Genomic DNA, 20574 nt, shown 5'->3' on the forward strand with positions numbered 1-20574 from the left:
TTAGCCAGCACCTCCGGGGCAAGGCCTGGTCATCGAATGTCCATGGACACGCTATTTCTCCCTCTCCAACTTAAGACAAGGCCGAGAAGGTAGGCAAAAAGATTTGTCCAACAATCCAAGGCATCATGGCTTCACCGGCCCCGGACGAGACTACTCCTCTCCTTGTTGGGGTAGATAGGGTACGACGCGACCCTCTGAACAAAGACTCTCTTGGAACGATCGAATTTGATCCAGATGGTGACCCCGATAACCCGCTTGACTGGCCAGCTCCCTTGAAATGGAGAATCGTGGCCATGTTAGCCTTGACCAGCTTCATGGTGTAAGTACAATGTGCCTAATCTGACAATTGATGCAACGCCTGTGCAGTATTACTTTTGGTATCGAGCTGATATGACGACAAGAACATTCAACTGCATCTCGGTTGTCCCAGTTGCCAGCCGCATTGTCGATGAACTCAGCGGAGGAAGGGGAACCAAGTCTGCTGCTGTCACTCTGGTCACCATATGGGAATTGGGCGAGGCTGCAGGTCCCCTTCTCATTGCACCGCTGTCCGAGATGTTCGGCCGCTGGCCCCTGATAAATATCTGCACCATACTACTGGCCATGGCGACGATGCTCTCGGCCGTCTCGCAGACCACGGTTGTTCTCATCACCTCGCGTGCGCTGACAGGTATGGCGGTGGCGACCAACGTCTTGAGTCCGGCCATTGTCGGCGACATGTTTGCGCCAGAACAGAGAGGAACAGCAATGAGTCTGATGATGCTTGCCCCCCTGGTCGGCGGCGCCGTGGGACCCGCCTTCAGTGGTGTTACATCACAGAGTCTGGGCTGGCGTTCTGTGCTCTGGGTAAGCGTTGCTTTAGCAAGCTTCTGCGAGTTACTTCACCTGATTTCCTTTCGGGAGACTTACAAGGTGACGATTCTTCGGCGAAGGGGAGCAAGCCTGGTCAATAGAGCCGAGACCGCGTCCACCGTCGGTGAGTTGACCAAGAGCTTGGGCTTAGACAGGGACCGTGCCGGATTGAGAACATCCATGATGCGTCCTGCCGCGGTGCTCTTCAGCTCTGGTGTCTTAGCAGCCTTATCGTTATTCGGCTCTGTCGTGTTTTCCTACTTCTACCTTGTAGCTGTGACGCTCCCGAGCATTCTTCAAGACTTATATGGTCTCTCACCAGCTGCGACAGGATGCTCCTTTTTTGCAAACGGTAAGACAGGAAACAGCCATCGAATAACTACGTGCAATTTAGCTAACTTATCTCTCCAAGCTCTGGGCTCCCTCATCGGAATCCTCCTCTGCAACGTGTCCGTGGATCATATCTACATCAAGCTGCGAGTGGCCAATAATGGGATCGGCCTACCTGAATACCGTCTGCCGATAAGCATCATTGGCTCCTTCACTCTAGCCCCAGCTGTAATCTTGTATGGTTGGTGTGCAGAGTATAGGCTGCCGCTGAGCCTCTTCATGCTGTCAGTTGTGTGGATCCGCGTGTCTCTAATGCTGGCCTTCCTCCCGATAATGGCATATGTCGTGGACGCCTGCGGCTTGTACACAGCTTCCGCTTTGACTGGAGTCATCGTCATAAGGTGCTTGGCGGGTGCATTCTTACCGCTCTTGACGGCACTTCTGATTGAAAATATCGGCTACGGTTGGGGATTTACTAGCTTTGGAACTCTCAGCTTAACTCTTACCTTGATCCCCCTGCTGATTCTTCGGTACGGGCCTATTTGGAGACAGAACTGCAAGTATACCAGGACTGAGTGATGGTGGTCAATCAGTCTGCTCTCGAATGGGATAGGGGCTACTAGTTAGAGTGTTAGGCCAGCCGAATCGCTATTGACAATAGCTTTGTGCGCCGCCAGCCCCACATTAGAGACGCTCCTTGTCGGCATTCACTGTAACTATGGTGTAACTCTCCTGCATCTCCTCTTTTTCTCATGCAACCGGCGATCCCTCTCACCTCCTCTCCCTGCCTCGGCCGACAGGAATCATTCTACATTTCACAGCATAATCTCCTGCGATAATCACCCTCCTTCATCACTGCTGTGCAGCTCACCTCACCTGCAACGCCTCGCATCCTTCCGAGGCATCTTCACCATCTCCTCCCTCTCTTCGGACTTTTCTGCAACTTTCGCACAACCTTGACCCATCTGAAGGCCCTCAAGACGCCCCGACCATCTTGACCATGCCCGACACTGGCAGCGGCCTTCCAACTCCCAACAGCTCGCCCCAGCATGAGAGGGCAAGCCATCTTGAAACCCTACCCCAGAATCGCCCTCCCGCTCGGCACCGCCATCCCTGGGCAACTCCTCAAGGCACATAATTAACTGCCTGGAAGAGGACGTTGAGGGGCTTCATGGGTATAAGCAAGGCGGCTACCATCCCGTGCACCTTGATGAGTATCTTGACCTGTCTGATCGGTATCGCACCCTGCACAAGCCTGGCTACGGTGGCTATGGCACGGTGTGGCTGTGTCGCGACACTCAACAGAGCCGTTATGTCACCGTCAAGGTTATGGTAGCAAGTGTCGAGGATGTCCCAGAGCTGTCCCTGTCACGGCTAGACCAAAGCATTCCCAGCGCCGAGTTCATCATATCACCGCTAGATCATTTCATCATCCACGGGCCTAGCGGTTTGCACCAATGCCTTGTGCTTCCTTTAAACGATAGCATGTCACGCAACCACGGATCTCTGTTGCACAAAAAAAGTCCGAGCCGGCCATCATCACCGCATGCTCTAGCTATAAGCGGGCAGTATCATGGTTAGGCCGATGCAGTGATTTTGACCTGGCCAGGACTGGGCAAGAACTATGGGTTGTCCTGAGATGGGCTGTCACGTCCGAATATCTCAAGGCATCACGCGACAGAACGAACACCCCACCCCCACGTGGAAGCACCAGAAGCGTTGGTGGGCCACGTGTTGAAAGTGCCATGTGAATTAGAGCAACCAATGGCGCTGCAACAGAAGGTTCCCCGCGCTATCTACCTGGTACAACTGCCGATCCCCAGCTGAGGTTTCCCCAGACTCAAAGCGGCAAGGGCCAGAAGCCATTCAACGACTTCAGCCAACCCGAGCTCGCATCTGTCCCTGGTCACGCCAAGCGAGATGCAATAGCGGGAGGGGTAATTTCCTGTTGCCTCGGGTATGTCAAAGCCCCTGACAAGCCTCGATGGCCGACTGAAAATGTATAAAGGATATGCGACTCAGCGGCGTGCTGCCTTGGCACTGACCTGCCATGACAGTGGATCAATATAAACGCGAAAAAAAATGAACTCTGCTGACGACAAGCCCTCTGTCAACATTGACGAGGCACCGCCCTCGCAGCCGCATCGAAAGGAACTCGACGTCACCCCGATTCAGGAGGCTGCTGTTGAGGATGCCTACCATATCAAGCTAGGCTGGAGATCATGGGTAAGCAACGGTTCCAGCCACGCGTCGTCCAATGGGTATTGAGCTAACAATAAAAAAGGTTGTGGTCTTTTGTACCTGCTTTGCGTGAGTCTTTCTGGCCTCGCTCCCTCTAATCCTTTCTTGGTTTTAACAAAGAAATGCCCAGCATCATGGCCCAGGTGTTTGTCGTGGTTGCAGCTGGATCAGTGATCGCATTCATCATCCGTGACCTGGGTGACGGGGCTGTCGCCGGATGGATTATCCAAGTACCACCTCCTCTGATTGATTCCCTCTGGGGTTACCCTCTAACGGCTGGTGCAGGGTCCTTTGTTGATGCAAAGCGTACTTTCACCTATTGTCGGGCGCCTTTCCGATGTCCTTGACCGCAAGTATCTCGCCTCAGTTCCGCCTCTCATCGCCTTTGCCGGAGCTGTCATGTCGGCCAAGGCAACTTCTATGAGCGTGCTCATCGGAGGCGGTATCCTGATTGGAACGACGCTATCCACGATTTCCATCGTTCAGGCCATCCCTTCGGAAATCCTCCCTCTCAAGTATCGACCAATTGCAAATGGACTGGCTTTTATCGGCGGCGCTGTAGGCAGCATGTGAGTCTTTCTCTGCCACAAGTCATGGTTTTTTCAATCCTAATGATATCATCTGTAGCATCGGCTCTTTGGGAGCCGGGGCTGTCACAAATGCCAACGCATCTGGATGGAGGTACATCTTTTGGATGCAGGCTGCATTTCACGGGGCCACCTCCTTGGCACTGTTCATCTTTTACTGGCCACCCAAGCGAACCGAATATCCTCGGATGTCTATCAAGGAGTGCCTGTGGGCGTGCGACCCTATTGGGTCCGTCCTCTACATCGGCAGTGTATCGCTCATGCTGCTAGCCCTGAACTGGGCAGGAGGTACCTATCCGTGGTCCGATGCCCACGTAATTGGCCCGCTCGTTGCTGGTCTAGCCTTGTTTGTCCTCTTTGGTTTATACGGTATGTACCTACCTGAAGACTCTACCGCCTTGGGTTGATGTTGACGTTGCTGTCTCTCTTCAGAATGGAAGGGAAGATCAGACGGCCTTGTGGCCCATATCTTCTTCCAACAAAACGCAAACTTTGCCCTCTCTGTTTTCGCTTTTGGAGTGGAGGGCTGGGTCTTTTACTCGGCTGTCAACTCTATAGTGCCACAGATCATCCTTCACTTGGGCTTCGAGACAGACCCATGGCAAATTTCGGTCAGGATCCTCGGCTTCACGCTGGTGAATCTCGGTCTTTCGATTCCTATCATGCTCTATGCCACCAAGTTTAAGGATCTCAAGTCTCCTCTCATTATGTCCTTTACTTTCTTCATCGCTGTGTAAGTATCAGGTCCATATCCACACTCCCCCCTGACTGCTCTAACAACACCCCAATAGATCAAGTTGCTACGCTGCCATCCGACCATCATGGAACACCGTCCAACACGTTCTCAATGTCCTCATGGGCATCGGACAGTCAGGACCTTTAACGCTGTTGGTCGCTTGCGTTCAGTTCACCGCTCCGCACGCATACTTGTCCACGGCCACCGGACTTGCCTTTTCCATTCGCGCAATTGGCGGAGCATTTGGATCTGCTGTTCTTGATGCAATCATAAACGGACGACTAACCTCACATTACGCTCCTGCCGTAGGCAAGGCGGCCGTGACTGCAGGGTTGCCGGAAAAGAGTGTGCCGGCCTTGCTGCAGGCCCTGGCCACAGGCGAAATCGGGTCCAGTGACGTCGAGGGCGCCAACAGTGCGGTATGGAATGCTGCCATATCGGAGAGCAGATGGCAATATGCGCATGCGTATCGATTGGCTTGGTCAAGCGTTATCCCATTTGCTGTCTTGGCTCTTGTTGCTGTTGCTTGCCTTAAGGGTGTCAAGGAGCTGATGACTGAGAAGGTAGAGGCTACAGTAGAGCATGTCGGGCAGCAAGGCAAGGCGGATGTAGATGAGAAGGGGGATAATTAGTACCAAATCACTTGACATTGTAGGAGTGAAATAGCAACCCCACACGTCGTCGTGGATTCTACTCCTCAAATTATCTCTTGCGAGTCTGAGCCATTGTGTTGGAAACCTGCTGAATATGATGATTGCTATGAATTACTAAAGAAAGACCTCGGCTTCGCTCTACTAGCAGATGGGCCACATGTGTGTAAGACTATCCATATGGATCAACAGCCGAAATTCGTACCCAATTATCTCGAACATGTAAGTGATTCCTTCTGTTCAAAGCTAGTTATCTGTTGAAGCTAATTCGACGGGAAAATGGCCATCATGGTTTTTGAGAAATTTAGACATGTGAGCTTCCAGTCTGCGCAAGGGCCCTAGAGTTGCTCAGGCTACGTCTTGCATCTTTTACCGACAATTGCAGTTGGTGTTCGTAAAATCTAGCTTGATGCCGGGAATACATTGCAAAAGAATTGCTGATAAACCCACTTGACTGGAGGTGAAGTCTCCACCAGACCCATCCCCATTGCCAGAGCATGTATTCCTGTCGTCTTTGCATGGATAGCTACAGTAGTTGACGCCATGGCTGAAGGTGGCACCCAACACGCCATGGTGCTGTCATCTGTCTCGAAGCCCCTTTTGTAAAAGACACCCGATTCTCCTGCAGGAAAGCCAACCTGGCAATCAACCGCTGTGAAGGGCAGCTGTGGTTATTGATGTCAGTGGCGTCTCCATCAGAAGGTATCAGGGACAATATCAAAGAAGACAGTAGTTAATATCTGACAGCGTGTAAACCCAATGCTGTAAAGGGCCGCGAAATAGAATCCCTTTGACACGGCACTTACTTCCTTAACTAGAATTATCTCGGTAAAGATTTCTAACCCCCTCTTATAGCTAGCAAATATTGTTAGACTTATCGTGGCTGGCACTCGTCTTGGCAGTCCGCAAGGCGAAGTATTGTAAGAAATGATGCCAGTATAACTAATGGCTCTTTCTATTCCACTCTTTTGGTAATACTAGCCGTCTGTGGCAAGCGGTATGCCGCAGTTTCCCTCATGCGTTAAAAAGCTTGACCTACCGACCTCTAGATCATTGCAGCATCACTTGTTGCTCCTTGATAACTGAACGGCACTTTTACCCGCTTGGTTTGGATCAGGAAGCATATGAATAATATTCCTAGGTAACTACTAAATTTTTTTAACCCCTGCCTTATGGGAATGCCATGTTTACGGAGCGACAACTGTGCTTGACGCCATTTAAATCTTTCTATAAACACGACTTTATTGCGGCTATGTTCGCCTACTGCGTGAAGTATTTCCTTCCAAAAGTATCATATGTTCTTGAAAGAGGTTATCATCGCACACTACGTGCTACGTGTGAATGATGTCACTGCCCAGTTTCGTGCCCCATTTATCGGCGAAGACCGCTGCACAGTGCTAGCCATTGATATTTATCTGGTGTACTGTAAAAGCTTAGTCATTGAGTGAAGCGCACTTCTCCAGCGGCTACTAGAGTCAAACTTGGACCTCGGCGTTAACTCTGTTTCCCATCAATCGTGTTATTTTTCCCAACTGACGTTGACTGGCCTGACTCGGCCATGGATCAGCTTGCCTCTAGCAACTGGGAAATATTTTTAAAGCCATCCAAGCCTCTGATGCACTTTTTGCAGCTTCAGCCCTGACATAGCCACTTGTTACTGTACTGTACTTGCCGACCTGCCGACGTACAGTATCACTACCGCAAACTCAAATCAGCCATCACGACGTAACGGTGACGGAATTACGCCTTGACGCATTTGTACGTCATGGATTATCACCGGCAGGATCCACCGAAGTTCCCGAGCCCATCTATATCATCAAGTGCACCTCTTGACGAGCAACTACTCACTCCCCAGACAGGCACCAGCGGCCGTCAACAGTAAACATGTCTCATCTCTCCACTGTTCACTCCCACAAAACTCAGCCAGGCAAGGCGCCTCGTGCCGAGCTCTCCGCCGACGAGGAGGATACCTTCACGACAAGCGACTATGGCTCGCGGTTCGCGTGCATGGAGCTGCCGCGCCACCAGTTACCCAATAGTGAGATGCCGCGCGACATCGCGTATCGCCTGATCAAGGATGAACTCAGCCTGGATAATAATCCGGCCCTCAAGTATATAGTTATTTGCTTGGTATGCCTGTTGCAACTTCGCTGACTGGTTCAAAGCTTGGCGTCCTTTGTCACCACTTACATGGTAACTCAGTCCATCTCCATATCTGCCCATCCCATCAGACACATTAACCAGCATGGTATCATCACAGGAAGATGAAGTTGAGAAGCTAATGACGGAATCCTTTTCCAAAAACTTCATCGACTATGAAGAATATCCCCAATCCGCTGATATCCAAAACCGCTGCGTCAGCATCATCGGAAACCTTTTCCATGCCCCGGCTGGCGTTTCTGTGGGCACCTCTACTGTCGGCTCGTCTGAAGCCATCATGCTCGCCGTGCTCGCAATGAAGAAGCGCTGGAAGACGCGTCGCCTGGCTGAGGGAAAATCTGTCGACAAACCCAACATGATCATGTCGTCGGCTGTGCAGGTCGTCTGGGAGAAGGCGATGCGTTATTTCGAGGTCGAAGAAAGGTTCATCTACTGCGACCCTGATCGCTACGTTATTGATCCCGAACAAGCTGTTGACCTTTGCGATGAGAATACCATCGGTATTTGTGCCATCCTTGGCACGACTTACACCGGCCAGTACGAAGACGTCAAGGCGCTGAATGACCTTCTTATCGACCGCAAAGTCGACGTGCCTATTCACGTTGATGCCGCAAGCGGCGGCTTCGTTGCTCCGTTTGTCGTACCCGAGCTAGAATGGGATTTCCGGTGTGAAAAGGTTGTGTCCATCAACGTGTCTGGCCACAAGGTACTATCATTTATTCCATCCATGCCTGTTATTTCTGTTAACCTGTTCAATAGTATGGCCTTGTTTACCCAGGCGTCGGTTGGGTTATCTGGCGGGCTCCCGAGTATCTTCCCCAAGAACTCGTCTTTAATATCAACTATCTTGGTGCCAATCAGTCGTCCTTCACCCTCAACTTCTCCAAAAGCGCATGCCAGGTCATCGGCCAGTATTACCAACTCATCCGCCTCGGTAGGCACGGTTACCATAGTATCATGAGCAATCTCACCCGTAATTCCGACTACCTCGCCGACGCCATTGAGAAGCAGGGCTTCATCATCATGTCAGAGCGCAACGGGGCAGGCCTGCCACTTGTTGCCTTCCGCTTCCGTACACCCGAGGACGACGGCAGTGATGAGAAGGGCAGGCATTACGATGAATTTGCTCTTGCTCATCATCTTCGAACTCGAGGATGGGTGGTTCCAGCGTACACGATGGCTCCCAAGTCTGGGGTCAAGATGTTGAGGATTGTTGTGAGGGAGGACTTTACACGGGCCCGGTGTGACTCGCTGATAAGTGACATTGCCCTTTGTTGTCGGCTTCTCGAAGACATGGATAAGGAGAGCTCCAAGAGATTTGAAGCATATATCAATAAGCACCTGACAGCTCTGGGCAAGAGTGATGGTGCTCATCCCGAATACAAGGTCAGTCTTCCTCCATGGACGTGACTATTGGATCTGCGTCAAGTCAGAAACCACTAACAGGGAACAGAACGAGACCCATTCTCTTCAAGGAAAGATGGGAAAGACACACGCAGTTTGTTAGAGTAATCAAAGATTCAGATTGAGTACCAGCTGTCAGGTTAGGTGTTGTGTAATTCGATACGGTATGGCCAAGAGTTCGCAGGACTGGGACTGCCTTTGCGGAAACGACTAGGGCTCTGGACGGAACAATTTGAAGGACTCCGCCAATCTACTTGATTATCCTGGATAATGAATAAAGGCTTTACTTTGAATCTGCGATGAGCCGAGAGTTCAGAAACACGACCAACTGGTGCTCAGATCGCCGAGTTCCATAAGGAAAGACACGCGGGTCACAGAACAGCATCACAGCACTGACATGATACTTAGCAGGCACGCTCCAGTGCGACCTAACCCTACGATGGATCACAGCATACATGCCTGACAGCTTGCGTTTCTGCTAGTCCGAACATATTACCGAGGCCCATGAATGGTAAACCGTGATTCAAGGCAGCAGGCAAGGTTTCTCCCGCTTTTATGCCCTCGTACGATCCTCGACCGAAGATACCGATGAACAGAAGTGCCCGAACTGTTGGGGAACTCGGAATGAAGTATCCAGGTGTGGGCAAAGTTGCACTTGAGAACGTGGATTAGAAGTGGACTCGCCACAGAATGGCAGAAGCAAGACTAGCAAGCTGCCAGCAAACTCTGTAACGAGATTTCTGGCGTCTATACATTACATGAGGACTTAAAGGTAGTGGTAGATACAGAAGCTAGGGAAATGGCTGTGGTCTCTGCCTCGCTCGCGGCTATCTTTAGTCAAGCTCAAGGGAACAATCGGGTATGTCGCAGCTCGACTGGTAGTAACGCCTTCCACTCGAGCCCTTGCAATTGCAGCAGTGGCCTTGAATTGAGCTCCTCCATCATTAGTCAACATTAGGTTGAGTAGGGGACGGTTGAATTTGGAAGCGGGAGACTCCGACACACAACACTCTGGCTTCTCGGATGACAACGAAATCCATTCTTCCCTTCTTTGATATAGCGAGTTTGCAGAAACCCTCCTTTGACCTAAACTCTTGTGGCATTGGATGATGGTCTCCAGCTGGGCTTCTACACTAACAGCACCTTGACAATCAGCTTAGATACACTCGTCGATGAGCCCATCATATTAGAACTGTTTCTATCCAAGACACCTTCCGAGGCTAGTGCGACTAAGTTCATTTTAATTCCCTATTTCGCAATATTCCCAGACTTATTTATGTCAGCCTCTCCAGTCTCTCGCGTCCGCGGCCGAATTTGATCGATCTTAGAGGCGCTGGATGATAGCCAGGCTCATTAACGCCGGTCCTTCGTGATAAGCCCGGGTACTTAGAGGGGAATAATTGGGACGGGGGTCAAAAGTTCTATTCGAGTTCAGTAGCAACAGTGACTATCTTCTCGTCCTCAAGCGCAGCGAGCCTGCATATTTATTCAACACACACGCCTGAATCAGCAACTTTGTAAACACCTTTAATGGGTACCTGAATCTAACCCTAAGATCCCTTCAACTTTCAATGTCCAGCAACGCTCGGGTGACCATGGTCCTACTAATAACGAACCCAGGGAACCGGGTATCACGCCGGGCAGAATCACCTTCGAGGCGTCCCCTTTCATGGCTTTAAACGGCCACAAAAGGTTTACCTCATTATAATCTCTTCGGAGACTTACTACACAAATCCCAAAGAGAGCAGCCTTACCGACCCCATCATCTAATTCCCAGGAATTCACCGCTGCGTCCATGGACATTTTGGGTGAGAACAGAGGCCTGTTGCCCTCCAAGAGTGAGTCGCTTGACATACCGACTATTGGGCGCCCCTTGTTAGTAATACAGAGGTATCCTGGGCAGTAGTTCCTGCCTGGACGGGCACCCATCAGTAACTTCTCAAGGGGACTTGAACTCTCAGTCCCGCTGCTGGTGATGGTGATAGTCCCATATTGGGTGATAGATCGGTAATGATCGACACTCTTTAGCTAGTCTGTTTATCGAGAACGAGTCATCCTCTAGGGTCACGGAGGCGAGGCTGTCTCCCCATGAGGTTTCTTCCTAGAGAGAGCCACCATTTGGAGCCTGGAAGAAGGTAAAGAACCCAAATACTCCAAATAAATGCGAAGAGCGGGATAATAAGTGCCATGTGAACCGGAATAGTTCCTGTTACGGAGGTATGTCACAAAGGGATAGGGTTAGGGCGGGTGCAGGTCCAGATGAAGGAGAATAACCACGGTCTGAAGGGTGCAATCGCCAGTGGCTCCACTTAAGAGTCTTATGGGTTCCTTAAAGATCTTTTTTGCACGCAACCATTTCTTATCTAAGGCTATTAAAAGCGATATCGTATAACTTGCAACTTACTGCGCTACTATTAAATAAGAGAAACTCTCTGTATTAATATTAATAGCTGTATATATGAATGTAATCAGGTGGTTATGGGCGAGATCTTAAAATGCATGAGATTTGCGAATAATAAACGAGATAAGATAAGCAAGAATGATAAGAGCTAGGTAGACTGTGATTGGCTCGCTTAAACAAGAGCGAGTATATCACTATCAGGAGATGGGAGGTGAATGCTTTAGGAATGGATCTTTCGCTTTTTGGCTGGCGGCTGGAGCTCGTCGATGAGAAATCGATCGTCCGGCTGAGGAAGATCCTCCAACCACCGGTTGTTTGCCGTATGTAGTTCAGATGCCATTCCCGGCGTGTCCTTTGAAATACTCGATTCGCTGGGAATACCTGTTCAGTTGGGTTGTTAATATTGTTAGTTCGCAATGGTTGGTTGGCCGAGAAACCCAGGGCGGAACCCCGGTCTATTGTTGTTGCGTCTCCGGCACTAACTAAATAAGGAAGGCAGCGCGCCCTGGTTGCCTATCTCAACGAACGCGCCCAACATGCGAGGGGAAAACAAAATCAATGAATTCGCTGCCAAAGTTTACACTGTCCTGGTTCGATGATTTTTATCTTACGCGTCCGAAAGGTGAAGGAGGTACTTCTCATTCTGTCGCTCTGTTTCCCATGGCCAAGTGCATGCGATCTCTGGCTTACAGTTACCTACCCTATACTCCATTTGACCAATGACGCCGCTGATTTTGGCCATTAAATAGCGTAACAATACGTGAGACGGCACACTCGGCTGTTATTGAATCTTCGTTAGTGGTATGGCAGTAAGCTTTTACAAGTTAGACTAAGAAGGGCAAGAAAGAGAGCCGCAATTAGCTATTTACTTACTAGGTATCACTGCCCGCCTGTAAATAGTTGCTCTTATATATGTAAACAAAAGGTCATGTCCTCAGCGGGTGAACATGGCGAACTCGAGGCACAAGTGAGCATTTAATCCAGAAAGCCATCCCAGTTACACCCACCCACTCAGTCTCTAGTAGCGTCCGAGCAAGTAGTTATCATGCCATCGGCAGAGCCCACCACAAAATAACTGATTCTACACTGCCCATCTCTCTACTTGAATAGCGACGTAGACGGCAATCCGGCTTTTGATACATGAGGCAACAACGATGAGACGGCATAATCGGCTTATGCTATTATGAATGCTCGAGCGGCTAGTAAATCTCTTAGTCACACTTTATTGTACAGCCTGAACAATAAAATGAAGACTCGCTCCGCTGTTGCTTACTTTAGCTGTAGCTATAGTAGTATCATTTATATGAAGGGGACTAACCGCAGACTTGACAGCAGGGATATAGGTGTCGTTATCCCAGCCGTCAAGTTGATGTAATTCCTCACTCTTAGCTTGGTAGTGCGTTTGAGATGGAGGGGTGTCACGTCACACCACTATACGCTGGTGAAATGTTGCGGATCTAGCAGATGTGGACCGTTCGCACAGGGGTTCTCGTTGTGGGATTGAACCTCTTGCGGTAAGCCGCATAAATGACCAGTCCCATCATTCATTGTCTTTTCGACTGATAGAGATTGCTTTGAGTAAAATGCAATGCTTCAAAAGTAGACTTACCTGGGGCGATTCGCCGATTTTCACATCCTTCGAATACGAGAGCAATTCATGATGTATAAGGTCAAGTCGTCATGAAACGGGGCTCAAAGAATCTGTGACATGTCTTTCAAGGATATAACGGACGCCTTCGCAATTAGCGTTTCTGAACAAAAGCTTCTTCTGAAAATTGCTTTAGCACACTAAAAAGCATAAGGACGACGGATTGAATGACAATGAAACTACCTTTGATTGAGATGGTGGGTATGAATCCACGGAGGTATCTGAGAGCCCAATATTCCCCCCCTGTAGCACTGTTCTATGGCCTGCAGTCGTGCAAGTTTTCTGTTGAGCGTAATTGTCTCGGCAATTGCCGTGCTATTCTGGGTGAATTCCATAGCTCGAAAATGCGAGACTAATGTTGAAAACTCCTTCTTTGGCTTGGGGGGGAAGACGCTTGTAGCGATGCGTGCTCGCGGAGTGTGATATTCGGCAGAGGAATTCATGGTCGGGCATCCCGCTACTCATTCCAACACCAATATATGGAAGAAAGGGGCAAAAAGAACAAACGCCAACCTCCAGACATCTTACCAACTCAAGATCCCCCAGAAAAGGTGAGAAGTGCATGAACAATGTACTAGAAAGATCTGCCTGAGAACCTCAAGACTTGCATCAACCTTCCTGTGTTTCTTGTGGCGGGCTGTAGCCATCTGCCCACAGACACTCGTTTGTTCGCAACTTCGCTGTTCTATATCTGCAACCGGTGCTCGCATTGCAGGAGGGGTTTGAAATCGATTTCATCGTCGTAGATGTTGTCGTCGTCGTCTTGACTAGCGGTCATATTCTGGAGCACACTAAGTCTCTTGGGAGGGTAGGTGATCAAAGCGAGTGGGACAACATCAAGGAACGTAGTAGGCACATCAATGTGGGTCAACAAGTTGCCTCGTTCTTTGGTTTTGGGCGATTCTTGGTCGATTTTGACTCGGTTGTGAGCGCTCGATTCTTGTCATCAATTTAGGTCATGGCTGTGGCTTGTCGAGTGAGACGCCTCGTCGTATCGAGGTTAGGACTCTGTGTGGTTCTGATCAAAAAGAATTGGGGTTAAGTGACCAAGGTTGGGCAGAAAATAGCCATCATGGCCCGGGACAACTGGACGTATATGGGGTTGTTTTTTGGATGAGGGGAGAAGGGCTGGAATAATGGTGACTTCAGTGAGAAGAAATAAAAGAGGCAGAGAAAAGAAGAAAGACAGAGAGATATAGAGAGAAAGAGAGGTAAAGCGAAGTCCAGAGACTGTTCTATTCTCGAATAACTGAGTTTGTAGAAAATACCCTTGAGCGCCGACAGGTCGAAATGAGAGTGATACAAGAACAAAAGGCTGAGCCTACCTAGTAATCACGGCCTCAAATTGTTTGCAGAAACGTGGCCAAGGCCAGGTATACCACATGAGTACGTGCAACACCAGATTCACCATTTCTAGGGGCATATATGCATCTGTGGTGTTGCTTTTATCAACAGGGCACCCACCCGTGGGGATGGAAGACCGATTATGCTCGGGACCCCCGCCCCCAGGGTTTGAGCCAAATTACAAGCATCCGTGTCTGAGACTTCTTTCTTATCCCATAATCTTCTTTATCTCAAAACGTACAATGAAACCGGGATACATGCGCGCGCATCGCGCGTCCGGCCTAGCTGCTATTTGTCAATTCCATGATGGCCATTACACCAACAGACTGGCAAAGCCCAGGCCTTTCGCTTGGGACAATATTAGATAACCATCACTGTATCGTGCCGCGCCCTACGTTTGCATCTCGCTTTGCCTTGAATTCTGTTTTTGTTGTCTTGAGAAAAGTTAGAGAACCACCGAGAGCGCTCTCCTTTTCTTGTATAATAGATATCTTGTTTAATCCAGTCTTGAAATTCTGTCTTCCTAGCTTTCTGGGACTTAAGGCTTATCTCTCGACCTTTATTTCCTGTACCTAGGCTAGTACTAGGATATTAGCGCGTTTAATTAACTACGAAGTATCTAGGGTTAGGTAACTATCCCCCTCATGTGACGACTAACACCTACCTCTAAATAGCACACCTCTTACGCGTTATCTGTGATACTTTCGTTTTTGCGAATCCCAGTATCAGTCTTTTGCGAGGCAGCATCCTCAATGACACCATTCAGTATCGCAGAGCCTTCAAATATCTTGTTGATCTCTTCAAGCTCTAACCCCTTGGTCTCAACAAAGGTAAAGTAAGCAATAATGAGGAACGCAAAGTTCCAGGATGCGTTGATGAAATAAAACTTCCAGCCCAGATCAGCCATAGCATAGGCCATGGCGAAGGAGGCGAGAAGGCTTGAGGCATTCGTCAACTTATGTCAGGAATTTGAGACTTGTTAAATAGTCACAACTTACCCAAATCCAGAATCGAGCATGCGGAAGATAGCAATGCCTGTAGCACGGAGCTTGAAGGGCGACACCTCTGTTGGGTACAGACTTGTCATGGGCGTGATGGAGAAGGCGTAGAAGCCCTGAAAGACAAAAATGACAGCAATGGTGCCATAAATTCCCGAGGTATTGGTGCTCTCGCCATACCCTATGGACGGCTGTCAGGGCCATATTTGACCAACCGGATGAAAGGACTCACGTTTGATAAGACCGCCGATCAACAGCAGCGTTGCTGTCATACCGCCGACACCGATAAACGTCTGGATTCTGCGACCAAGGACGTCGAGCATGAAACTGCCAAAAATGGCTACAGCAAAAGACCAGCAGTTAATGATGACCTGTACTTGTGTTTGGGTGACCGGATTTGTAATGCCTGCTTGGCTGAGTATTTTTGTCAGGTAGAAACTGGACATAATGGTCAGCGACCAAGGCACGTCGCATTAAAAGTCCTTACTCACGAGATGATAAAATTGCCAAACATGTTGATCATAGGACCGAAGCTGCAAAGAATTGCAAGTCTCCGCCTGTTCGCCTTGGTTGCAACAATCTCTCTCCATGGATTGCGAGGATACTCCGCCGCCTCACGGACAATAGTGGCTCTGACCTCGCGTAGGTGCTCCTCTGCTTTCTGCAAGTCCACATTGTTCTTGCCTTGCATGATGATCAAAACTTCGAGTGCCTCCTGGTTCCGGTCGTGTGCAATCAGCCAGCGAGGAGACTCCGGCACAAACGGAACAATGAGGACAGCCAGCGCGCTGGGAACGAACTGAAGTAGAGAAGGCAACCGCCATGCCCAAGTGCTCTGGATGTTCTGACTGCCGTAATTAACAATAGCCGAAGCAAGGCTGCCAACGTAGTAGCAGGAAAAGAAGAGTCCCAGAACGCGCGCACGTCGGTGAGGCGGAAGCAGCTCACCGAGCAGCGTAGGTGCAGCTCCATTGCTAATTGCAGAGCCGACACCGACGATAAACCTCGCAATGACAAACATGGGAATATTCTGGGAGGCAGCTTGCAGGATAATGCCGACAACACTGACGGCTGAGGCGACGTAGATGGCACGTCGACGACCAAAGTAGTCTGGGACAGGCTGCATGAGAAAAGCACCAAAGATGCCTCCTATCCACATGGCAGCATTGTTGAGACCCTCGGTAGCGGTGTTGAGATGGAAGTACTCTGAGTAAGAGGGCAAGATCAACAACCCATTCATGACAGACGAATCATATCCGAGGGTCTTGACAGTCATTAGCAAGAGATTATATAGTAGTTCGGCTGACTTACTGCCGAATTGACAATAGTGACAGCGAGTAGCAGGGGCATTAAAACCCTATGGTCCGCAGGCACCAGCCTGGAGACATGTTTTCGCCCAAAGCCCATCCTCGCAGTGTTGGCGGTAACTGAACTTGGCGGAAGAAGAGTTAATGGTAGAACTAGAGACTTAGGAGTTGGTCTTTTGCAGCCTGCGGGGATCCGAATACTAGAAGCAGAGTTATTAGAAGTATCTTATACTTCGCAAGCATGACTGTTCCTATCTGTAATTTCTTATCGGCTATTGGCTACAAGGGGCGTTATTATCTCTGGGGTAGAGATAGAGTCTTATCTGGCAGATGCTTATCCGCATCCGGAGTAGATCTCTGGGGAACCCCCACAGACCCTGGCGAGGCTTGGGTGAGCTCGGGTGAGCTCGGGCGAGCTCGCCCACTAGTTTACCTTGTACAGCCTCTCCACGTAACATAAGATCTCGGGTATTTTAGGCCGTTGATACGAGTCCTTGGGCATGAGTCAGGACTACACCGACTCTATTTGCTCCAGGACCATAATCAGTTTGAGTTACAAGCGCAAGCCCGTCAGCATGCCCACTTCTATTCGAGAGTGGCCCGCATGGGCAGAGTACACCAGCGAAGACGCTGCATCAGTCAAGGACCCAGAGTTTTTGGCTATCAAAAAGGCCATCATCGCAGAATACGGCGCCGAAGCCCTCCGCAAGAGCTGGATCAAAGTGTGCAAGGAACTCGAGGCCATCACCGATGAGATTGCAGACAAGGGAAATACAATCATTCCTACGTTTGAGACCTCCCAAGTCCTCGATGATGGCTTCACGGCTGTTCAAGAGCAGGAAATCAAGCGAATTGGCGCTTTTGTCTGCCGGGGAACCGTTCCAGCAACTGAGACGACATGCCTTTACAGCGACTTGAAGCAATACGTTGCAGACAACAAAGACTCCATCAAGGCTTGGCCGGCAGAAAGCCCATCGATGCTTGTCCTATACAACTCTCCTACTCAGAATGCCCTACGTTCGCACCCGAACCACCTCAAGCTCCAGCGCAAGCTAAACGAACTATGGCACGACTCGACCAACGAGACATCCCCAGAACCTCTTGTGTACCTTGACGGCGTTCGCGACCGCGCTCCGGGACAGCCATTTCTTGGCTTAGGCCCTCATATAGATGCAGGGAGTCTCTGCCGCTGGGCGGACCCGACCTACCGCAAAGTCTATGACAGCATCTTCTCCGGTGAACCAGACAACCACGACCCATATGACCTTGGCGTACGTAAAAACGCAGACCAAGAGCTCTACAAGGGCATGGCACACTCGACCGTCATACGCACGTTTCAGGGATGGACGGCTCTTACACCCACAGCCCCGAGAGAGGGTACTATCATGGTGTACCCTAACGTCAAGACTGCGATTGCGTACGTGCTACTACGACCGTTCTTCATTCCGCCCCAAGATCTGGCGTACATCATGGACGCTGAGAAGTGGACGCTGGACGATTCGACCGGCTGGTTTCCCGGAACAACAAAGCCTGACAGTCAGCGACTGAGCCGGGCGTCGCATCCTCATCTTAGACTGGAGGAATGCATGGTGTACATGCCCCAGATAAACCCAGGCGACACCGTATGGTGGCATTGCGATGTATGTCTTTCTAATCCCCACCCTCTACTTTTGTCGCTGATCCTTTATAAGATGTGTCATGCCGTAGATACCGAGCACCTAGGTCAAAACAACGCATCGGTCACATTCATTGCCGCATGCCCTACGACCCCTGTGAACGAAGTATACGTCAAGAGACAACTGGCCGCTATTTTGGGAGGACGCCCGGCTCCAGACTATGCGGAGGGTAATGATGATCTAGATGAAACTGCAATGAAAGGATACGTTGGCCTGGGAGGACTCGGAGATGAGGCACGTCGAGCATTTGGCTTTCACCTTCTGGGCACTGCGTAACCCTTGACTGGATTCTGTATATCCAATTTCATATTTCATACATCTAGTCCAAACTACCGTCCGTTTGATTGCCTTTAACCATATTCTCTCGTAATATCCTGGCTGCATGGTAGGCCACCGCGCTGTGCTCCTTGATCTTTTCTAGTAATTCAACAGCGCCTTGTATCGTCTCGGTATACTCCTCGTCCTCGGTACATGAGTCGCTTCGGCATTCAGAGAGTAACGCTAGAGCAGATGCGAAGATGTGGTATGAAAGCGCCCTACTTAATATTGAGCATTTGTTAGTCAATGGGATTGCAAACGTACCATTGCTTCCGCATTGATATAGGCTGATCCCAGTTACGGTTTATCCAAACGATGCTCATGGCGGATCTAACGCTGATTGTTCTCGCCCAGTCATACTGGCCTGGGTATGAAAGCCACTGTTCCTGAAGCGTACAGTTAATTTGGAGGCGGAGATGCAGCAACACGAGGGTGAGGTCGAAACGTTGCCACTTGATCCAAGGTTGGGCCTGTTCAAGCCGCCTTATCTCGTCGCTTTCATCGGCGTCAGGCCGCAAATGTACCGGCAGGGTATCTATGATCTCTGCTAGCTCTTCATCTGCCTTCCTAACAACTTGGGCCATCTCAGCCAAAGACGCTGGACCAGACCGAATAGCCTGGCGGAAGTAGTAGAAAATTGTGGATGTCCTTGCCATAAAGATGTGGTAGTGAACCGGGTGGGTGACGTTCTCCTCTTCGTCTGTGGATGTGGCTGACGGTAGCGGAACGTCAAAATCAGTATCATGAACCCTTGGTGGTCGATACGGCAGGATTAACCTAATCATCTATCAGGAATGGGATAGAATAGAGGATATTTCAACGGTTGTAGGCCTACCAATCACATATAACAAGCGTCCACCACAGTCGATGTTGTCCTTCTGCGCTCAAGCATGATGAAGCCATCTCAGAGTAGCCCTGGTCTAGGCCAATCCTCTGAGCAATGCGTATTGCAGAACTCCAAAGATGTTCCCCTAGTTCCGAGTCTCCTCTGTTGTTGAAGGAAATGCCCAGAATTGCTATAGCTTGGACAGAGCGTATGCTGGGTATCCGCATGAAGTCGGCCTTGTGCAGGCAAAATATGGCAGCGTGATACCAGTTCGTTGAGGCTTCTTGGTGATTGATGCCTACCGGCGGTGGAAGACGAGTTAGTAGACGTATGGATCTGGAGCCAGAGGTGCTCACCATCTGGGAGTGGCAGGTTCTCCGCTTCAGCGTCATCCATCATCAGAAGCGCTGTCTGATATTCATTAGCTTCTCAACCTTATAGCGTAAATTATATAGATAGACACAGGAGGTCTTACACTCAGAACGCTGAAATAGACTGCCATCCATGAAGCATCAGCTTTGTCGAGTGATGAATTCTCTTGCATGGTCCCCATAAACACGGTGCACTCATGACTAAAGTGCGGATACTCGAGTGCATAGTGCACCCACGAGTGCCAGGTCCTGTCGTAGGCAATCAACCGGTCGCCGCAAGCAGGGCTTGGTATGATAATGTCTTCCCAGTGCAAGATGGCTGCACTGGCGCGTGTCTCTGGAGTCGTGGAAATATTCTGCCAGAGTTGTTCTTCGGGGCCGTTACTGTACTGGGATTCTTTGATACTTCCGAGTGTTACTGGCCTTGGGTTGCTCTGAGGAAGCTCTCCTCTCTCAGCTCTTAAGACACTAACCTCTCGACGTAATCGCTGATTCTCACGGCTTAGTTCCTCATAAGTGAGCACATGAGGACCATCTTGCCACCTAGACGCAGTGAAATTAAAAGATTAGCCAAGCTCAACCACTTAATTGGCCTTGGCTACATACGTTGTCACCTCGCCGCGTATGATGACCATCTCCCTCACACAAGCGTCGGCTTGTCCCCGCTTGATACAGCGCGAGCATGGCACCGACTTGTCGCACTTTACCTTGCGAGAGGCACACGA

The 20574-nt window shown here is 49.9% G+C and overlaps 5 protein-coding genes across 5 annotated transcripts; 4 read left to right on the forward strand and 1 right to left on the reverse strand.

Moving 5' to 3' along the window:
• Positions 1-125: 125 nt before the first annotated feature.
• Positions 126-1761, forward strand: LRP88_02169 (uncharacterized protein; the record flags this gene model as incomplete). The annotated part of the gene is made up of 4 exons (XM_083238839.1): positions 126-319; positions 402-846; positions 904-1204; positions 1265-1761. 4 exons carry the CDS (start codon positions 126-128, stop codon positions 1759-1761), a joined length of 1437 nt encoding a protein of 478 aa, XP_083105434.1.
• A 1503-nt stretch (positions 1762-3264) lies between these two features.
• LRP88_02170 (trichothecene efflux pump) lies at positions 3265-5378 on the forward strand (the record flags this gene model as incomplete). The annotated part of the gene is made up of 7 exons (XM_083238840.1): positions 3265-3408; positions 3467-3492; positions 3554-3653; positions 3709-3992; positions 4051-4379; positions 4443-4743; positions 4802-5378. 7 exons carry the CDS (start codon positions 3265-3267, stop codon positions 5376-5378), a joined length of 1761 nt encoding a protein of 586 aa, XP_083105435.1.
• A 1902-nt stretch (positions 5379-7280) lies between these two features.
• Positions 7281-9063, forward strand: LRP88_02171 (uncharacterized protein; the record flags this gene model as incomplete). The annotated part of the gene is made up of 5 exons (XM_083238841.1): positions 7281-7507; positions 7562-7589; positions 7657-8262; positions 8316-8942; positions 9010-9063. 5 exons carry the CDS (start codon positions 7281-7283, stop codon positions 9061-9063), a joined length of 1542 nt encoding a protein of 513 aa, XP_083105436.1.
• Positions 9064-15035: 5972 nt separating this feature from the next.
• LRP88_02172 (general substrate transporter) lies at positions 15036-16758 on the reverse strand (the record flags this gene model as incomplete). The annotated part of the gene is made up of 5 exons (XM_083238842.1): positions 15036-15291; positions 15352-15532; positions 15626-15789; positions 15843-16657; positions 16708-16758. 5 exons carry the CDS (start codon positions 16756-16758, stop codon positions 15036-15038), a joined length of 1467 nt encoding a protein of 488 aa, XP_083105437.1.
• Positions 16759-17233: 475 nt separating this feature from the next.
• Positions 17234-18610, forward strand: LRP88_02173 (uncharacterized protein; the record flags this gene model as incomplete). Its single annotated transcript, XM_083238843.1, has 2 exons — positions 17234-18298; positions 18350-18610. The coding sequence occupies 2 exons, from the start codon at positions 17234-17236 to the stop codon at positions 18608-18610; spliced, it is 1326 nt and encodes a 441-aa protein (XP_083105438.1).
• Positions 18611-20574: the final 1964 nt, after the last annotated feature.

The sequence above is a fragment of the Fusarium phalaenopsidis genome, assembly GCF_050370095.1.
Source record: "Fusarium phalaenopsidis strain FUZ10S chromosome Unknown contig_32284, whole genome shotgun sequence".
NCBI lineage: Eukaryota > Fungi > Ascomycota > Sordariomycetes > Hypocreales > Nectriaceae > Fusarium > Fusarium phalaenopsidis.